This window comes from Cololabis saira, chromosome 24, assembly GCF_033807715.1.
Source record: "Cololabis saira isolate AMF1-May2022 chromosome 24, fColSai1.1, whole genome shotgun sequence".
In the NCBI taxonomy this organism is placed as follows: domain Eukaryota; kingdom Metazoa; phylum Chordata; class Actinopteri; order Beloniformes; family Belonidae; genus Cololabis; species Cololabis saira.
Window position 1 is genome coordinate 25383197 of NC_084610.1, and position 18388 is coordinate 25401584.

Genomic DNA, 18388 nt, shown 5'->3' on the forward strand with positions numbered 1-18388 from the left:
CTTACCGTGTAGATGAGAGGAGACGAAGCCCCGGATCCTTTCAGGATCTCAGGGCGTGGAAGAAATGGTATGGGCAGAAATATGTGCCACTAGAAACGGAATTTGAATCATTTATATTTGAATTGCTCAACTTGAATAATTGCATTAAAAAACTGAATCTGAATCACATAATTTGAATTTGTATTGTTTAATTTGAATCATTGCATTGAAAAACTGAATCTACATTCAGCTCTCACAATTCAAATTCAGTTCTTGCAATTCAATTTCAATTCTACTGTGCCAGACATCCGGGTCTTCTGGAGGAACAGCAATCGAGTGCAGATACAAAGAACTACTTTTCACATAGCCTACTATGACCTCTATTTTCTTTCAACCATATAAACGACCCATGGGAGCTAGATATTTCCAAACCTATTGCGTTTTCTCCATTCTGTGTAAAAAGTGTAGATTTATATCTTGCCGTTTTGTAGAAAAATTTCTGCTGAGGAGTGTGTGACCAACTATACCTTTAAGCAAAACATTAATTATTACTTTATTTGCTGGATATGGGATTTGGTGAAGAAAGTCAGAGAAACTCAGGGATATTCCCTCAATAGTGTCAGACTGTATGTGATGTGTACTGGCAGCAATATTTTGATTTATATTCTAGTTGAATTATTGAAATAAATTAACTTTTACACCATATTCTAGTTGAATTATTGAAATAAATTAACTTTTACACCATATTCTAGTTGAATTATTGAAATAAATTCACTTTTACACCATATTCTAGTTGAATTATTGAAATAAATTAACTTTTACACCATATTCTAGTTGAATTATTGAAATAAATTAACTTTTACACCATATTCTAGTTGAATTATTGAAATAAATTCACTTTTACACCATATTCTAGTTGAATTATTGAAATAAATTCACTTTTACACCATATTCTAGTTGAATTATTGAAATAAATTCACTTTTACACCATATTCTAGTTGAATTATTGAAATAAATTAACTTTTACACCATATTCTAGTTGAATTATTGAAATAAATTAACTTTTACACCATATTCTAGTTGAATTATTGAAATAAATTAACTTTTACACCATATTCTAGTTGAATTATTGAAATAAATTAACTTTTACACCATATTCTAGTTGAATTATTGAAATAAATTAACTTTTACACCATATTCTAGTTGAATTATTGAAATAAATTAACTTTTACACCATATTCTAGTTGAATTATTGAAATAAATTAACTTTTACACCATATTCTAGTTGAATTATTGAAATAAATTAACTTTTACACCATATTCTAGTTGAATTAATGAAATAAATTTTACATCATATTCTAGTTGAATTATTGAAATAAATTAACTTTTACACCATATTCTAGTTGAATTTCGACTTTTTGTCACGGTTCAGACAGACGACCAGAGGACCACAATTGCGTCACACAAGAAGGTTTATTAATCCTTTAGGGGAAAGGGAAGTTGGGAGTGAATGAGGGCTTCAGGGGGTCCAGGGGGTCCAGGGGGTCCAGGGGGTCCAGGGGGGTCCAGGGTGTTCAGGGGGTCCAGGGGGTCCAGGGGGTCTGTGTGTGTGTGTTCCCCCGGCAGCGATCACGGGAGCTGGAGGATCCGGGCAGTCCTGGGGGAAACACACACACACACAACAGGTGAAAACGGAGCAGTAGTGCAGTCGAGGGCAAAGCAGAAATCGTAGTCGGGGGCAGAAGGCAGGTCAACATTACCGGGGCAGGAGATCAGAGTTGGGGTGGAATCCAAGTCCGGGTCACAGATGGGAGTCAGAGAGGCAAGCAGACAGGCAGGGTTCCGGTGCAGGTTTGCAGACGATCTGACAAGGGAGGGCTGAAAGACAGGGCTTTAAATACTGGGAGAGGTTAAGTGGAGAATGCACTGCAGCTGGCAGGTAAATCAGAGCAGAGTGGGGGCAGGTGGAGTGGAGTGACACTTTTTTCTCGACATTTCCACTTTTTTCTGGAAGTGCATAATGAAAAAATAAATCTCCCCCCAGTTCTAACTAATATAGAAACATGCAGCATGTGTTTCTTCATTCTAATTCTGATACAAGACTTTTCATTTTTTGCGGCTCCAGACATATTTGTTTTTTGTGTTTTTGGTCCAATATGGATCTAAAACATTTTGGGTTGCCGACTCCTGGGCTAGACGTCATTTCAGGCTCAAGTTTCCCAAATTCGACCTAAACTTCTCAATAACCTCTTCAGACAGTTGGTCGAGCAAATAAGTAGTATTAATTAATAATTAATAATTAATATTAATAAGTAGTAAGTAGTATTCTGCAGGAATTAATATACAAATATTTGTCACTAACTCAGGAGCAGTGGGGAGACGTGTCCTACTTCCTCAGCTTCCAACCCCCACCCTTTAACTAAACTGACACCAAACAAAGTATAACTTCCACCGATATATACGAGAAGTTTTCTTTAAACATGAATCCTGTATTAATCCTTTGATGCACAACCCCTCTAATGCGCAACATGGGTCTAAAATGACCCACATTCACTTATTTCCATGTGAATTCATGCTGGGTGAGTGTTTCTTTGTGGTATCTTTTAAAATCAATATATTTTATGATTGAATCCTTCAAGTATCATTTGAATATCTTGTTTTTAATTAGTACATGGTGTTATTTCCATTTTTACTTTCTTATTTTATGAACAAACAGACAAAAAGTCTCAGAGAGTGGACCAGTTAGCTAGCTAGCTGTTGACATTTCTACGTTCTACTGTATTAGTTAACTACAGTAGAACATGTCACCAGCTAGCTAGCAAGGTAGCTGTTGACATGTTCTAGCTGGTGTCTACAATAGAATATTATTCTATTGTAGACACCAGCTAGAACATGTCATCATGTTAACAGTTAGCTAACTTGCTAATATTAAGGTATTTCCCTTTATGACATGTAATGTAGCTACTTATTCAAGGTAACTAAAACCTTATCAATTATGCACAGTTATCTTTAATGAGTCATCAAATGTTTCTTTAGGTAAATTGGAATAATTGTAAAACAAGTAAATATGATTATATGTGCTTAAAAAAGAATATTTACTGAAGAAAATGGTAAATACTGTGCAGTGATTTCAAAGATATAACATTGAAATAGCCTACTCAGAGAGAATAAACTATGGCTAGCTGTTGACAACAGTAGAATATGTCAACAGAGCTATTACAGTAAATAGACACAGGTGTGTCACAGGGCTCAGCGTGTTTGGAACCAGGAGAATAACGTTCTTACCGCACACACGCACGTTAAACCACACTTTATTAAATGTTGTATAAACTGTAAAGAAAACAACATCCCACAACAATAAAGAGAGAGAGAGAGAAGATGAAACCATAAGGTGCAGTAAAGAAGTTTCATCTATCGTTCCATTCACCACCGTGGCTGATTGGGAACAACAATCTTTTTTTCCTATTTTTTTCATCTTGTTTTCCTCTTTTTTCATCTTGTTTTCCTCTTTTTTCATCTTGTTTTCCTCTTTTTCATCTTGTTTTCCTCTTTTTTTCCTCTTTTTTTCATCTTTTTTCCTCTTTTTTTCTTCTTTTTCTCATATTTTTTCATCTTTTTTTCCTCTTTTTTTCATCTTTTTTCATCTTTTTTTCTTCTTTTTCTCATCTTGTTTTCCTCCCTTTTTTCATCTTGTTTTCCTCTTTTTCATATTTTTTCTTTTTTTTTCCTCTCTTTTTCTTCTTTTTTCCTCTTTTTTTCCTCTCTTTTTCTATTTTTTCCCCTTTTTTTCTTTTTTTCATCCTTTTTTCTATTTTTTCATCTTGTTTTCCTCTTTTTTATCTTGTTTTCCTTTTTTCATCTTGTTTTGTTTTCCTCTTTTTTCATCTTGTTTTCCTCTTTTTTCATCTTGTTTTCCTTTTTTTTCATCTTGTTTTCCTTTTTTTCATCTTGTTTTCCTTTTTTCATCTTGTTTTCCTCTTTTTTCATCTTGTTTTCCTCTTTTTTCATCTTGTTTTCCTCTTTTTTCATCTTTTTTTCTTCTTTTTCATTTTGTTTTCCTCTTTTTTTATTTTTCCTTTTTTTGTTTTTTTCTTTTTTCATTTTGTTTTCCTCTTTTTTCATCTTTTTTTCTTCTTTTTCATTTTGTTTTCCTTTTTTTCTATTTTTCATCTTGTTTTCCTCTTTTTTCCTCTTTTTCCTTTTTTTGTTTTTTTGTTTTTTCATTTTGTTTTCCTCTTTTTTATCTTGTGTTCCTCTTTTTTCATCTCGTTTTCCTTTTTTTCATCTTGTTTTCCTTTTTTTTTATCTTGTTTCCTGTTTTTTCCTCTTTTTCATCTTTTTCCTATTTTTTCCTCTTGTTTTCCTCTTTTCTCCTTTTTTGTTCCTCTTTTTTCATCTTGTTCCTTTTTTTCCTCTTTTTTTTCATCTTGTTTTGGTGATTGCTGCCCCCTTGTGGCTTGGTATAGAAATAACACCCAAAATGAACTCCCTACCAAAAGAAACAAAAACACCCATATTGGCTCCAACTCATTTATTCCACCACTGTGCTCGATCTTTCCATTTCTGCATCTCAATTTGAACAATAAATAGCGTCTAAAATCAAGATAAACATCTGGATTGACTGTAGGAATGTGATATTTTATTTTGTCCATGAAGAAAATGACATCACTTTTATTATAAATCTCATTCTGTAAATTCTCCAAAACTCCAGCCACTTTAAAGGTTTCTTACTTGAGTTTAAAGAGTTTTTTCATTTGTCATTTTATTTATCCACTCGTTTATGTGTCATTCTCATACATGTATTTATGTGTAATTCTGTTCATTTCCCTGGAATTGTATATTTATTTGTTTTTTGTTCCATATATATTGGAGCGCTTGTCTGATGATCTTTGTATTTAACCATATAATCATATATAAACGATCAAACTGACGCCACCACGCCTCTGCAGTTTCCTTATAGGTTTCAGTTCAGTTTCGTTTCAGTCACATTTGAATTCGTTCGTGCCTCGTGGAGAAGAGAGAAGAAGAAATATAATGATACATCTGAGCAGGTAAGTCTTTAAAACGACGCAGTTTGTTTTTTTGTTTGTTTTTGACGCGTTAATCTAATCTCTAAATGTCCCGCAGCGACGGAAACAAAGGGACAAATGCTGTTTTTCAGGGTAAAAAAAAAGATTCTGGGTGATTTTAGTTTCAGTTAACTGAAGTATGTGAAGCATCTTCTGAGTCCCGACCTGTTTCTGAGATAAGACGTCAAAATGTATGCTTCATTTTCCCCAAAACCCAGGACAACTCGGTAGAACACATGCAGGAAACCGTTAGAATAAACGAGGTTTAAGGGGGCGCAAAACATGCGTCCCGCCCACCCGATCAAAGTTGTGGGGATCCTTTATCTTTTTACAATTGTATTTATTTATATATATATATATATATATATATAAACAAATATCACATAATATCTGTACCGTTTCTGATTGGATTAATTTTTAGACGCGACACCAGCGCTCTCTCTCCGCCCTGGCCGGGATGAGAGACGCGTCTCGGAGGATTTTAACCGAGGCAGTGGTTATAAACTTTATTTTCTTTTAGACAAAAAAACACTGAAACGTATTTTCTCATGTGTTTTCTGTGTTTGAGCATGTAGAACTCCTGATTCGGTTATTTAGAGGGTTTTCCACGCGGCTCAGTCTCTCTCAAGACTGATTTATAGTTCTGCGTTACACCGACGCAGAGCCTACGGCGTAACCTACGGTGTAGGTTCTGCGTCGGTGTAACGCGGAACTATAAATCAGCCTTCAGTGTGTGCTGTGTGTGCTGTTTTGAACTTCTCTGTTTGCTCATTTTGCTGGAACGTCGGGACGCCAGAATCTGATTTGTGGCCGCGGGAGCGCGCACAGCAGCCCGTTGAGCGATGAATATCAAATAAAGCTATAGAATTGTTTATTTTTTCTCTTTATCGTATAATGTTCACAAAGTGTAATGCATTTCATGTCATGGGTCGTGTATTTTGAAGGATCAAATACTCAACATCCCATATTATCCATTTCACATTGTGCAAGAAATGATGGACGTTGCAAATTTTACTTTGAAAATTGACTGTGTGCAGAAACACAAAGTATGAATTCTCGACGGGGAGCAAGGATCAGCAGAACACCGGAAGCCGTTGGAACAAAGGGTTTGCCCTAACCCACGGAAACTGTTGGAACAAAGGCCAGAATACTATTACAATATAGTTACTGTTGCAATAAAGACCAGAATACCAAATAAATCCCCTAAATATTCACTTATTCATCAGGAAACTGTTGGAATAAAGACCAGAATACCAAATAAATACCTAAATATTCACTTATTCATCAGAAACTGTTGGAATAAAGACCAGAATACCAAATAAATACCTAAATATTCACTTATTCATCAGAAACTGTTGGAATAAAGACCAGAATACCAAATAAATACCTAAATATTCACTTATTCATCAGGAAACTGTTGGAATAAAGACCAGAATAACAAATAAATACCTAAATATTCACTTATTCATCAGAAAACTGTTGGAATAAAGACCAGAATACCAAATAAATACTTACTTATTCATCAGGAAACTGTTGGAATAAAGACCAGAATACCAAATAAATACCTAAATATTCACTTATTCATCAGGAAACTGTTGGAATAAAGACCAGAATACCAAATAAATACCTAAATATTCACTTATTCATCAGGAAACTGTTGGAATAAAGACCACAATACCAAATAAATACCTAAATATTCACTTATTCATCAGAAACTGTTGGAATAAAGACCACAATACCAAATAAATACCTAAATATTCACTTATTCATCAGGAAACTGTTGGAATAAAGACCAGAATACCAAATAAATACCTAAATATTCACTTATTCATCAGGAAACTGTTGGAATAAAGACCAGAATACCAAATAAATACCTAAATATTCACTTATTCATCAGGAAACTGTTGGAATAAAGACCAGAATACCAAATAAATACCTAAATATTCACTTATTCATCAGGAAACTGTTGGAATAAAGACCAGAATACCAAATAAATACCTAAATATTCACTTATTCATCAGGAAACTGTTGGAATAAAGACCAGAATACCAAATAAATACCTAAATATTCACTTATTCATCAGGAAACTGTTGGAATAAAGACCAGAATACCAAATAAATACCTAAATATTCACTTATTCATCAGAAACTGTTGGAATAAAGACCAGAATACCAAATAAATACCTAAATATTCACTTATTCATCAGGAAACTGATGGAATAAAGACCAGAATACCAAATAAATACCTAAATATTCACTTATTCATCAGGAAACTGTTGGAATAAAGACCAGAATACCAAATAGATACCTAAATATTCACTTATTCATCAGGAAACTGTTGGAATAAAGACCAGAATACCAAATAAATACCTAAATATTCACTTATTCATCAGGAAACTGTTGGAATAAAGACCAGAATACCAAATAAATACCTAAATATTCACTTATTCATCAGGAAACTGTTGGAATAAAGACCAGAATACCAAATAAATATTCACTTATTCATCAGGAAACTGTTGGAATAAAGACCAGAATACCAAATACATACCTAAATATTCACTTATTCACCAGGATGGGCATCAGTCAGGAAAGCAGGACTGAAATGTGTTGTCTGTGTTTGTCTGCAGATTCCCACTGATGCTGCTGCTGGTTTTCTGCCTGAACTCAGGTGAGTCTCATTACACACATGGTCTCCATGTTCTCCATGTTCTCCATGTTCCACATGTTCCACATGTTCTCCAACACCTCCATGAACACCATCACAGGAGTCCCTGTTCAAGCAGACCAGTATTAAATGAAACAGGTCCAGAGGATGTAGACCAGGGGTGTCCAACCCGCGGTTCGAAGGATCTTCACACTGTGTATAAGTACACAGTGTGAAAGTTCAAAAAAACACCTCAGCACAGAAAGCACATGACAAATTTAACATCATCATCATCACAAGACTTATAGCCAGGAAGGCGTTGAATCGAGGGAGGTGTAGTTATCAGTAAGTGTGTGTGAGCGGTAAGTCCGTGAACTTCGCTCAGAGCTGCCTCAGCCAATGTCCTTGATGTTATCAGTCGGCTCGTCAGTTCTGAAACAGGTCCACAGATGTTCCTGAGAGGGGAGGGCTAGTGGGGGCAGAGCCACTTGTTTACATTCCACCAGGGAGATTGTGACCAGAGAGATCGGCCAAACCGCCCTGTCAAGGCCAGATTATAGAATCAACAATTATATTGAAAACAGACAGGCTCAGTAATTTTCCGTCTGTCTTCAGTCTCTGGTTCATCAATGGCGACTCCAATCAGACGAATTTGTGATCAATTCCCGCCAAGCCGAGCTTCCAACTTCTCCAAGTTCTTTTCCATCTTGCCAATGAGCTCAAAGACGCCGCCAGCCTGAGATTCTGTTCAAGAATCACATCCAGCTTACGGCTCTGCTCCCCCAGCGTTAAAGTCTGAGTGTTAGTCGCAGAGCTTGTCCCTTCAGCCACGTCCGGCAGCTCTGAAAGAGCCAGAACAACTGTCGACGACTTACGCGTTTGTCGGTAGACCAGGAATCCCCCTCCTCCGATCAAGAGAAATCCTGCTATCATAAATCCAATTATGAAGCATCTTCAACGTCCTCGACAGACAGATTCACCAAACACAACGGTTTCCAAAGTTTCCAGGAATCCATTGTGTATCCAGCAAAAAACGTCCCATCGGGGGCAGGAGGGCTCCCTTACCCCCTGACTTCTGGTTGTGCTGAGAGACCAGTTAATCAATTCCATGATTGTAGAGTTTGGGAGGAGTGAAAAGGAGAGACTCTGAAGATGAGACAGGACAAAAAGCAGTAGCAGGGCAGATAGATAAGGGAGAGGAGCAGAGAAGCGTCCGCCTTCGCTGAGAGCCGGAAGAGATTTTATATGCTCATTTATCACTTCAGACCGTGGTACACGCTCATTATATCATGAGCTGCTATATGCTGCTTCAGTGTTGATGATGTCACAGCCACTGATTGGTGGACAGATGTAATGATTTGAACTTCCTGTTCTCCCTCAGAGAGCTGCCAGGGCTCAGTTGAAAGTTTTGTTGGAAGAAACATCAAACTTCCCTGCATCTATGAGTCTCCAGCAGAAGAAGAGTTCAACGTCTACTGGAGGGACGAAGATGACCTGGTTGTCCTAGACATCAAGAAGAATTCACCAGATACCAAGTATCAGGATGAGAAGTATCAAGGTCGAGTGTTCAGCTTCCCTGAAGAGTACAAGAAGGGGAACTTCTCCATCCTCATGACGAACCTGCAGAAGAACGACACGGGCACTTATGAGTGTTACGTCAAGACAGTGTCGTATCGTCGGATAGTCGACCTGACGGTTTCAGGTAAGTTCAGAGAGAACGTTGTCAGGAACATGTTCAGCAGCTCCTCTCCAAACATCTGGAGGTTCTCTAGAAAGGTAAACCTCCTTTCTAGAGAACCTCCAAACCTGGAGATCAACCCTGAACCTCAGTTGATGTTCTACCGTCCTGGTCATGGATTAGCTCTGGAAAAAAAGTTTAAAAAAAAGCCAAAATTCACCTTTTTTCTGAGTCACCTAACTTTCCCATACGTGCACGTAGAAATGTGATTCAAACTTCAAAACGGAGGAAAACTTCTCTTCTCTCCAAAATCTAAACACCCTTTTCCTAAGATGTAAACTTTTCAAGATATAAGCACTCAAGCGAGGACTGGAAATCACTTTTTTGTCAAATCTGGAGTGCGGGTGTCAGTTGGTAGAGTGGGAGACGCAGTAAAAAATAACCTCAATTTTTATTTGTAACTCGAGCTCACGGCCAAACCGTAAAAAGGAGACAAATAATTTTTGGTCAGAATGTAGAAATAGGTGTTGGGATTCATAAAATGTGACTTTGACAGGCGGGGTATGCACAACATTTAAACGGGGGGGGGGGGGGGGGGGCTAAAGTGGCGCCAATACCTGTCTCAGTCTCCATTGACTGTAATGTAATCAAACGTTTTCTTCAAAAGAATCTCACTCTGTCTTAGCACTGAGCTTACTCAATCATTTTAATGAATATTTGAATAAAATTAAGATTGTCAGAATCTGCCGGGTTCTGTGTCTCTCACAATGTCTTTGTTTTTCTGTTAGGAGCTACAGTTTTCTCACAAATCTGAGTTATTTGAGACCTTATCAGAACCAAAAATATATATATATATATATATATATATATATATATATATATATATATATATATATATATATATATATATATATATATATATATATATATATATATATATATATATATATATATAAAATCTGGGTTTTTCTCACAGCCAAACATATATGTATATATATATATATATATATACATATATATATATATATATATATATATATATATATATATATATATATATATATATGTGTATGTATGTGTGTATGTATGTGTGTGTATATATATATATATATATATATATATATATATATATATATATATATATATATATATATATATATATATATATATATATGTGTGTGTTATTATTATTATATATATAGATATTTTAGATATATGAAATACCCCCCTTATATACACACACACACACACACACACACACACACACACACACACACACACACACACACACACACACCTTTTTGCCTTTTTCACAAAAGATTCCCTTATCGATTCCAGTGGGACGAATGACGTCACCAGCAGGAAAACACGGGGACAAAGCGGCATAAACGCTTGAAAGTTTGGTTTCATTTTTACCAAAAAGGACGACAACACGGTGACAATACTTGCAATGTGGACATTTCTTTCTTTATTTTTTTTGGCTGTTGCAGTTTTTATTCAATAAGTGGAAACATGGTTTTATAACAATATTGTGAACAGACAAACATTTTTGTTTGCTGCTGAAATATTTCAGTTGTGGAGACTTTATTAATGTGGAGTGCAGAGATCTTTTCTGCAGTATTGATTCTCAGTGATTGACGGATCCTCACTCATTCATCTCACGCCTGAGTCACATTTTACAGAAAAAGATTTGTTTAAAAAAAAGAATGAAAAGATCAGAAAAAAATTATTTAATTTCCCTATAATGCACATCACACTGAAGGCCTTCAAGTTCGTCATCTTACAGTTCTTTAGAAAATAGTATGAAAGTTTCCATCTCGTAACATTTCTCTTTGACAACCCCGTCACATTCAGGGTTTTTTTTAAAGCAGAAAAAAAGCGATAACAATAAGCACTAGTGGATAAACTGGAGAATGTTGACAACAAAGGAAGGAAACTGTTAGGGTGCGGCCGTGAGGGGTTTTCCTCCGGGATTACCCGGTCGCTGGGAGTGCGGAGTTGACCTGTCAGAAGGAACACAAGGCGTAGTAATAAAAGCAAACAAATGACAGTAAAAACAAAGACGTCATAGATACAATATTTAGAAAGCAACTTTACACATAACTCCTCCCCCCCACACACACACACTATCCGATCCACTAGCAGTGACAGCTCTCATCCCCCTCAGCAACACAGGAGTTTATCTACATCCCCCAACCAAACAAAGCCAGTATTCATAAACAAACTATACATTTCACACCAACAACAAGCATGTAGAGCAGGGGTGTCAAACTCATTTCACATCGGGGGCCACATACGGCCTCGGTAGACGTCAAGGGTGCCGGACCATTAAAATTATACCATACATGCTATAATATAGCATGTATGGAAGTCGCACTCAAAATATCATGTCTTTCCTTTGTTTTGGTGTAAAAAAGCGCAAGAACATTAGGAAAATGTTGAAATTCAATGAACATTCCTTTTACAAAACATTTCATGGAACACCTCATATTTCCTTAGACAAATGTGCAATGTACTTTTATCATTCACATATATGCATTACAACTGATCCCACTGATTGTGCAAAGGCACAAAACTTTAACAATGAATTGGTATTGAAAAATATAGCAATACACTTTAAGATTAAATGAGATTTATAAAGAAGCAGATGGCGCATTGATACCGCTGTTGTCTTCTACTCTGATCAAAACAATGCGCCCCCTAGCGGATAATACATGAATTGAATCTTATTAAAAATTTGAATTCCATGTCTTTTATGCATTTTTTCACTTTTAAATTATCCCGCCTTGGGGGCCGGTTCCGGCCCGCGGGCCGTATGTTTGACACCCCTGATATAGACCCTGCACTCTAAATCAGGGACTAGTGTCGACAAATTTGGCTGTCGATTAGCCATTTCTTAAAATGTTTTTTAAATGAGCTGTATGAAATGGACTCTGATGTTTTTAGGGATTGTATTCCTCTCATTATCTGCCCTGTAGGTAAAAACTGATTGACCAAATACAGTTTTCCTGAATGGGATCTCACAATCACCTCTAGCAGCCGCTCTGGTGACACTTGTTGCGGGTGATCTAAACTTCATAAGGCTACAGAGCGGCGGCGGAGCTAAGCTGTGATGGATTTTGTACATGAGGCAGCAGTTTTTGAAAATTACAAGATTGTTCCAGCTCAGAGGCCTATATTTATTGTAAATATTAACAAAGGCCACCTGCGAGAAAGGAACTAGAAGAGAACACCCGTTTTTTGTGTTCTCCAGGAGAGCCGGCACCTACGTGTCTGTCATGAAGCGAGACCTTAATCTGCATTGAATGACCATTGTTTCAACACCTATTCAGATCTTATCCATTCCTGTATAAAAGAAGTGTAACAGCATGTTGTCTCAGACTGGACTGTCCAAGCCTGCGTGCTGCAGTCTGAGTCTCCTGACGGGCACCCAGTTACAATAAAACCTTGGTAATTAGAGCTCACCGGTGTTGTCATTTTGTTAAGAATCAGTAATTTACTTTGTGGAAGTGCATACAATTTCCATGACAGTATCTACCGCTAGCTTCTACCGCTAACTTCTACCGCTAACTTCTACCGCTAGCTTCTACCGCTAACTTCTACCGCTAACTTCTACCGCTAGCTTCTACCACTAACTTCTACCGCTAACTTCTACCGCTAGCTTCTACCACTAACTTCTACCGCTAACTTCTACCGCTAGCATCTACCGCTAACTTCTACCGCTAGCTTCTACCGCTAACTTCTACTGCTAGCATCTACCTCTAGCTTCTACCGCTAACGCCTACCGCTAGCATCTACCGCTAGCTTCTACTGCTAACTTCTACCGCTAACTTCTACCGCTAACTTCTACTGCTAACTTCCACTGCTAACTTCCACCGCTAACTTCCACCGCTAACTTCTACCGCTAACTTCCACCGCTAACTTCTACCGCTAACTTCTACTGCTAACTTCTACTGCTAACTTCTACCGCTAGCATCTACCGCTAGCTTCTACCGCTAGCTTCTACCGCTAACTTCTACCGCTAGCATCTACCGCTAGCATCTACCGCTAACTTCTACCGCTAGCTTCTACCACTAACTTCTACCGCTAGCTTCTCCTTTCATCAGCAGGGTAGAGAATCAGGCCAGAACAGATAAACGTCACCAGCAGTGACTAAGTTTGTGGTGTTGAACATGTTACTGGACATTCTTGCCACAGAATAATTTGTTGTATTTAGTTAATTTCTACAGAATAATATTTATTTTATTATGATTATTTTATATCTCTGTGTTTCAGATCGACCTGCAGAAAGAAAAACTGATCCTCCGTCAGGTGGAGCAGCAGGACTGAAGGAACTCCCACTGGTCGTCCTCTCTGCTCTCTGTCTGCTGCTCTGCTTCTAGAGGAGGAGAAGAAGAGGAGGAGGAGAAGAGGAGGAAAAAGAAGAAGATGATGAAGAAAAATGAAAAGAGGAAGAAGATGAAGAAAAAGAGGAAGAAGATGAAGAAAAAGAGGAAGAAGATGAAGAAAAAGAGGAAGAAGAGGAAGAGGAGGAAGAAGAAGAAAAAGATGAAGATGAAGATGAGGAAGAAGAAGATCTCTAATGACCCGTCTGTAGGTCGATTTATTAATATGTCACATATATTTACTTTAGTAATATCCCAAAGGGAAGAGTTGTAGAAATGCAGCTGTAAACAGCTGCATGTGTACCTGAGCACTTTATTTGTTGGTGTTAACGTTATCTGTGTGTTGAGGAATGTCTGAACTGGAAAACCAGTTCAGAAGTCCGCTTTGTGGTATAGTGAGTTTTTATTCAGTAGCCGGCGGTGAGCACATCTACACAGACCAAAGTCTGGTTGAAATGCTGACCCAGAGTGGCTCGACGACAAGACTTTCATACCGTAAATTTAAGACGCAAAAGGCAGGGAATACACAAGCCAAGTGACAGACGAAAAGTAATTTACAGTTGGATGTGATCTGTGGCCAAATGTCCCCACCGGGCATTTGGCATGACTGTCACTAAGTTCCAAATCACCCCATGGGTGCTCTAGTGTTCCAAGTCTGTTTGAGGCAACTTCCAAGGTGTCGTCTTCTGCAAGGGTTTCAGGAAACTGGAACTTGCATGACAATGGGTCAAGCGGGGTTTGAGGCTGGGGCAATCTGCAAAGCGTAGTTGTCCCTGCAGGGGCCACGTGCTGTCAAAATGCTTCATCATGTGATATTAATGACTGGACTGCTGCATTATGAACCTTTTAGTGACTTTATCTCAACCTAGAGCGTCTCTTGTGTTTACAGGTTTTTACATTTATATTATGTTATTCTGCATTTCAAAAGAAAACCCGACCACATGTGGATTTTCAGCTGGATCAGCCCTCTGGAGGATCAGGATCAGATCTGAGATGTTTCCCACTAGGGCTGAAACCATTTGATTTGATTTGATTTATTTTATTGTTGTACATGTAAAAAAAAAGAAACAACACTTCATGAGAAGTTTAAGAAAACAACAACAAAACAAAACAAAGAATTTCATACTTTAAAACCTGCTATCTTGATTTACATGTGCCAAAAAAGGAGTAGGAAGAAGTGTAAACTTATTTAGTCCTAAAACCATTCACTGATCATTTAACCTGTTTTTATAAATATTCACACACTGAACTCACACTGCTAAATAACAGTATTATTATTATTATTATTATTATTATTATTATTATTATTATTATTATTATTATTATTAGGGCCCGAGCACTGAAAGTGCGAGGACGCTATTGTATCTGTGATGTTTATTATTATTATTATTATTAGGGCCCGAGCACTGAAAGTGCGAGGACCCTATTGTATCTGTGATGTTTATTATTATTATTATTAGGGCCCGAGCACTGAAAGTGCGAGGACCCTATTGTATCTGTGATGTTTATTATTAGGGCCCGAGCACTGAAAGTGCGAGGACCCTATTGTATCTGTGATGTTTATTATTATTATTATTATTATTATTCTCGCCGTAAATAAATTGCCTTTTTGGAGGCCTTAAAATGCTCAAAAACTCACCAAATTTTGCACACGCTTCCAGAGTCGCGTAAAATTACGTATTTTATGGGCGACAGGCATGGGTCCACAAGAATGGGCTCTATAGCGCCACCTATTTTATGTTTTTTGACGAGCCCCACAATATGGTTTGACTTACAGCAATGACCTTTATGTGTGTATTATATTAGACAAAGAGCTACATAAAAGTCTCTTGGACCCATGGTCTAAGTTACACAGGAAGTCCGGCATTTTGAACAGAAAATGTCATTTTTCATGAATTCTGATCATTTCTAGGCCTCGTACTTTAACGAACTCCTCCTAGAGATTTTATCGAATTGGCTCACAACTTGGTTTGTACAATCTAGACACATGGCCGACGCTAAATTGCAAAGCTTTTAAGTTTCTGCCAGAGGGCTTGACCGTAGTCATTCGGCGAAGTTTGAGGTCATTTTTAAGCCTCGCCATGAAACATCAATTGGCTGTAATTCAGCAATACATTATTTTATGTGGCCGAAAACGTATGTGCATGATTCTAGACTGAGCCTGAAGACATCTATGGTGGAATATTCAGGATCGGTTGTAGCGCCACCTGTTGGCACCAGGAATTGTCATGTCTTCTAGTTTGCATCTGTGCTCCAAGCGAGATGAGATTAATGATCTCAAAGTTGGTCAGATAATAGGTAAGACATTGACGATGACTGACAGAGAAAACTGTACGTTCTTATCGAAGGGCGTGGCCGTTAGAGGTAGTCAAATTTCTGTGTCTCGCCATGAACATAAAAGTTGTTGTAACTTAAACATAATTGGTCAGAATTAACCCAAAATCAATACATGTAATCAGGCTTCCATTCTGAACAAGTGGATATGACAATCTTGGATTGAAATCCATAGCGCCACCTTTTGGTCAGGTATACATTTTTCATCAAATTATGTGCTGTCATTGCTGTTTCATTCATCCAATCACAATGAAATCGACACATATTATTGTCATAAGCGTCCTTATTAACTGTGTTGAGTATCGTGGTCATAACTTGAAGGGAACTGCCATTTTACGTCACTCTGAATTTTTTGGTAAAATAATCATTTAAAATCATAGGCTTGGTCTTAAGACAATAAAATGTCAGATTTAGATACATTTCGACATGACTAAAAAATCATACGCTGGTACATATCGCTTTTGAAGAACTTTGTAACTCTCTTTTTCCAAAAATTTATTCATATACAATTAAATCATATTTTTGTCATGCCATGTCCAATTAACTTCGTAAACTTCGTAAAAATATTGTTTACTGTGATGTGAAAATATATTTTTGGCATTAAGGTGCGTAAAACGCACGATTGGTAATGAATATTTATTTAAATCCATTGGATTTAAAGCAAGCTGGCTCTGTGTGCCGGCCAGTCCTGCAGCGGAGCGGAGGCCGAGGGGGAGGGAGGAGGGGGGGAGCGGGGGGACGTTGTTGCGTGCGCACCGTATTGACGTTCCTCACACGACATAAATCCTCCAGTGTTTTCACACGAGTCCCAACCTAATCTGTAAGTATTTTTTTATTGTGTGCATAATTGTAGAGTCGTCTTAAGACATCTATGGTGAAATATTCCTGTGGAATAGTTTTCACCGATGTATTTCGGCGGCGCATGTCTGTAATGCAGCTCGCTTTTTACCATGTCTTTCATGTCTCTGTCTTCTACCGAGACAGAGACCACTTAAATAAAACCACACTGATTTTGAGTCAAACCCGTCTTTTTAAATTCAATTTTTATACAGAAAATAATTACAGTGCATGTATTACACCTTATTTCACAGCAGCTTTGCAATTTTATTATATTATTATCGGCTTTCAGCCGAGATCTGGTCGGCACCGCGCAGCGCCGCGGAGGAGGTGCATTCAGGGACCGGTCGGAATTCTAAAAAGCCGATTATCCTCCTGGTGCGTTCAGGGACAACTGGAATTTACTGTATTTGGCGAGAATTTACCGTTGCTTCATTTGCTTAAAAATTATTTAAAGGTGACCTATTATGGCATTTAATGTATATTTTAAACAGGCATTGAATGTCTTAAAAACAAGCTTTTGAAGGTTTTTTCTACATAAATGAGAAATTCAGCCTCTGGGCCATGTCTTTATTTTTACCGTTTCTAACCTTCTCTATGAGGGATTCTGAGGGGAGGGGGGGCTATGTTAATGAGGCTCTGTGCTGATTGGCTGCCTGAATGACGTGTAGCAGAGGAGCTTTAAGCCTGAATCACAATTGTGGGTCAATGATGTATAAGGCCTTTGAGAGGCCTATTTTTAAAATACTTAAAATAAAGATGTATTTGGCCATTTTCCAAACATTTGGAATGTAGTGTGCATATATGTGAAAACTTAAAACAAAGGTATTTTAGTGTTTTTAAACCTACATTAATAGGGCAACGACCTTAAAAAAGTCATTGGGGGCGACCGTTATTTATCTCAAAATTAATAGATTTCCTTAACAAAATGTATATTTTAATTATCAGTAATTAAATTAACTTTTCAAGAAAGATAGACTCATGTGTCCTTTCATTTTTGAAAACCATTTTGAAATACATTTTATCTATAATGGAAGTGTCACCCTCATAAAGCCATTTATGCATACTATACTAATGATTTATATTTGAACCAAAACTCATAGACATTAAATTTTGAATTTGCGGATTTCCTAAGTTCTATAGTAAACCATGGTTTGTTAAGGTTTTCAGAGCTTCCTTTATCGGTACACACCTGTATCATAGCACAACTTAAAGAAAAGTCTCCTGGCGCCATGGCCCAAACCCAACAGGAAGTCGGCCAGTTTGAATTAATCATGTAATTTTGGCGCAATTTATGCCATTCCTTCAGCCGCTTATTCGCCCGAACCGTAACGTGCACCCAGGTGTGTTATACATCAAAATGTGCGTCTCCATCCTGCAATAACGTGCATAACTTTTCTCAGTCAAAAGCGTTACCGTGGCGATGATAGACGCCAAAAAGCGCGCCCCCAATTCATCTGATT

At 37.4% G+C, this 18388-nt stretch overlaps 1 protein-coding gene across 1 annotated transcript; it reads left to right on the top strand.

Moving 5' to 3' along the window:
• The first annotated feature begins 4933 nt into the window (after positions 1-4933).
• Positions 4934-16797, top strand: LOC133425401 (V-set domain-containing T-cell activation inhibitor 1-like). The gene is made up of 4 exons (XM_061716248.1): positions 4934-5030; positions 7675-7715; positions 9073-9393; positions 13645-16797. The coding sequence occupies exons 1-4, from the start codon at positions 5014-5016 to the stop codon at positions 13749-13751; spliced, it is 486 nt and encodes a 161-aa protein (XP_061572232.1). The 5' UTR covers positions 4934-5013; the 3' UTR covers positions 13752-16797.
• The last annotated feature ends 1591 nt before the right edge of the window (positions 16798-18388 follow it).

What these genes read in the sequence shown, in the direction of transcription:
- LOC133425401 (XM_061716248.1), top strand. An exon ending in GGTTTTCTGCCTGAACTCAG is followed by an intron (nt 7,716 to 9,072) that starts GTGAGTCTCATT and finishes GTTCTCCCTCAG; the next exon opens with AGAGCTGCCAGGGCTCAGTT. An exon ending in AGTCGACCTGACGGTTTCAG is followed by an intron (nt 9,394 to 13,644) that starts GTAAGTTCAGAG and finishes TCTGTGTTTCAG; the next exon opens with ATCGACCTGCAGAAAGAAAA.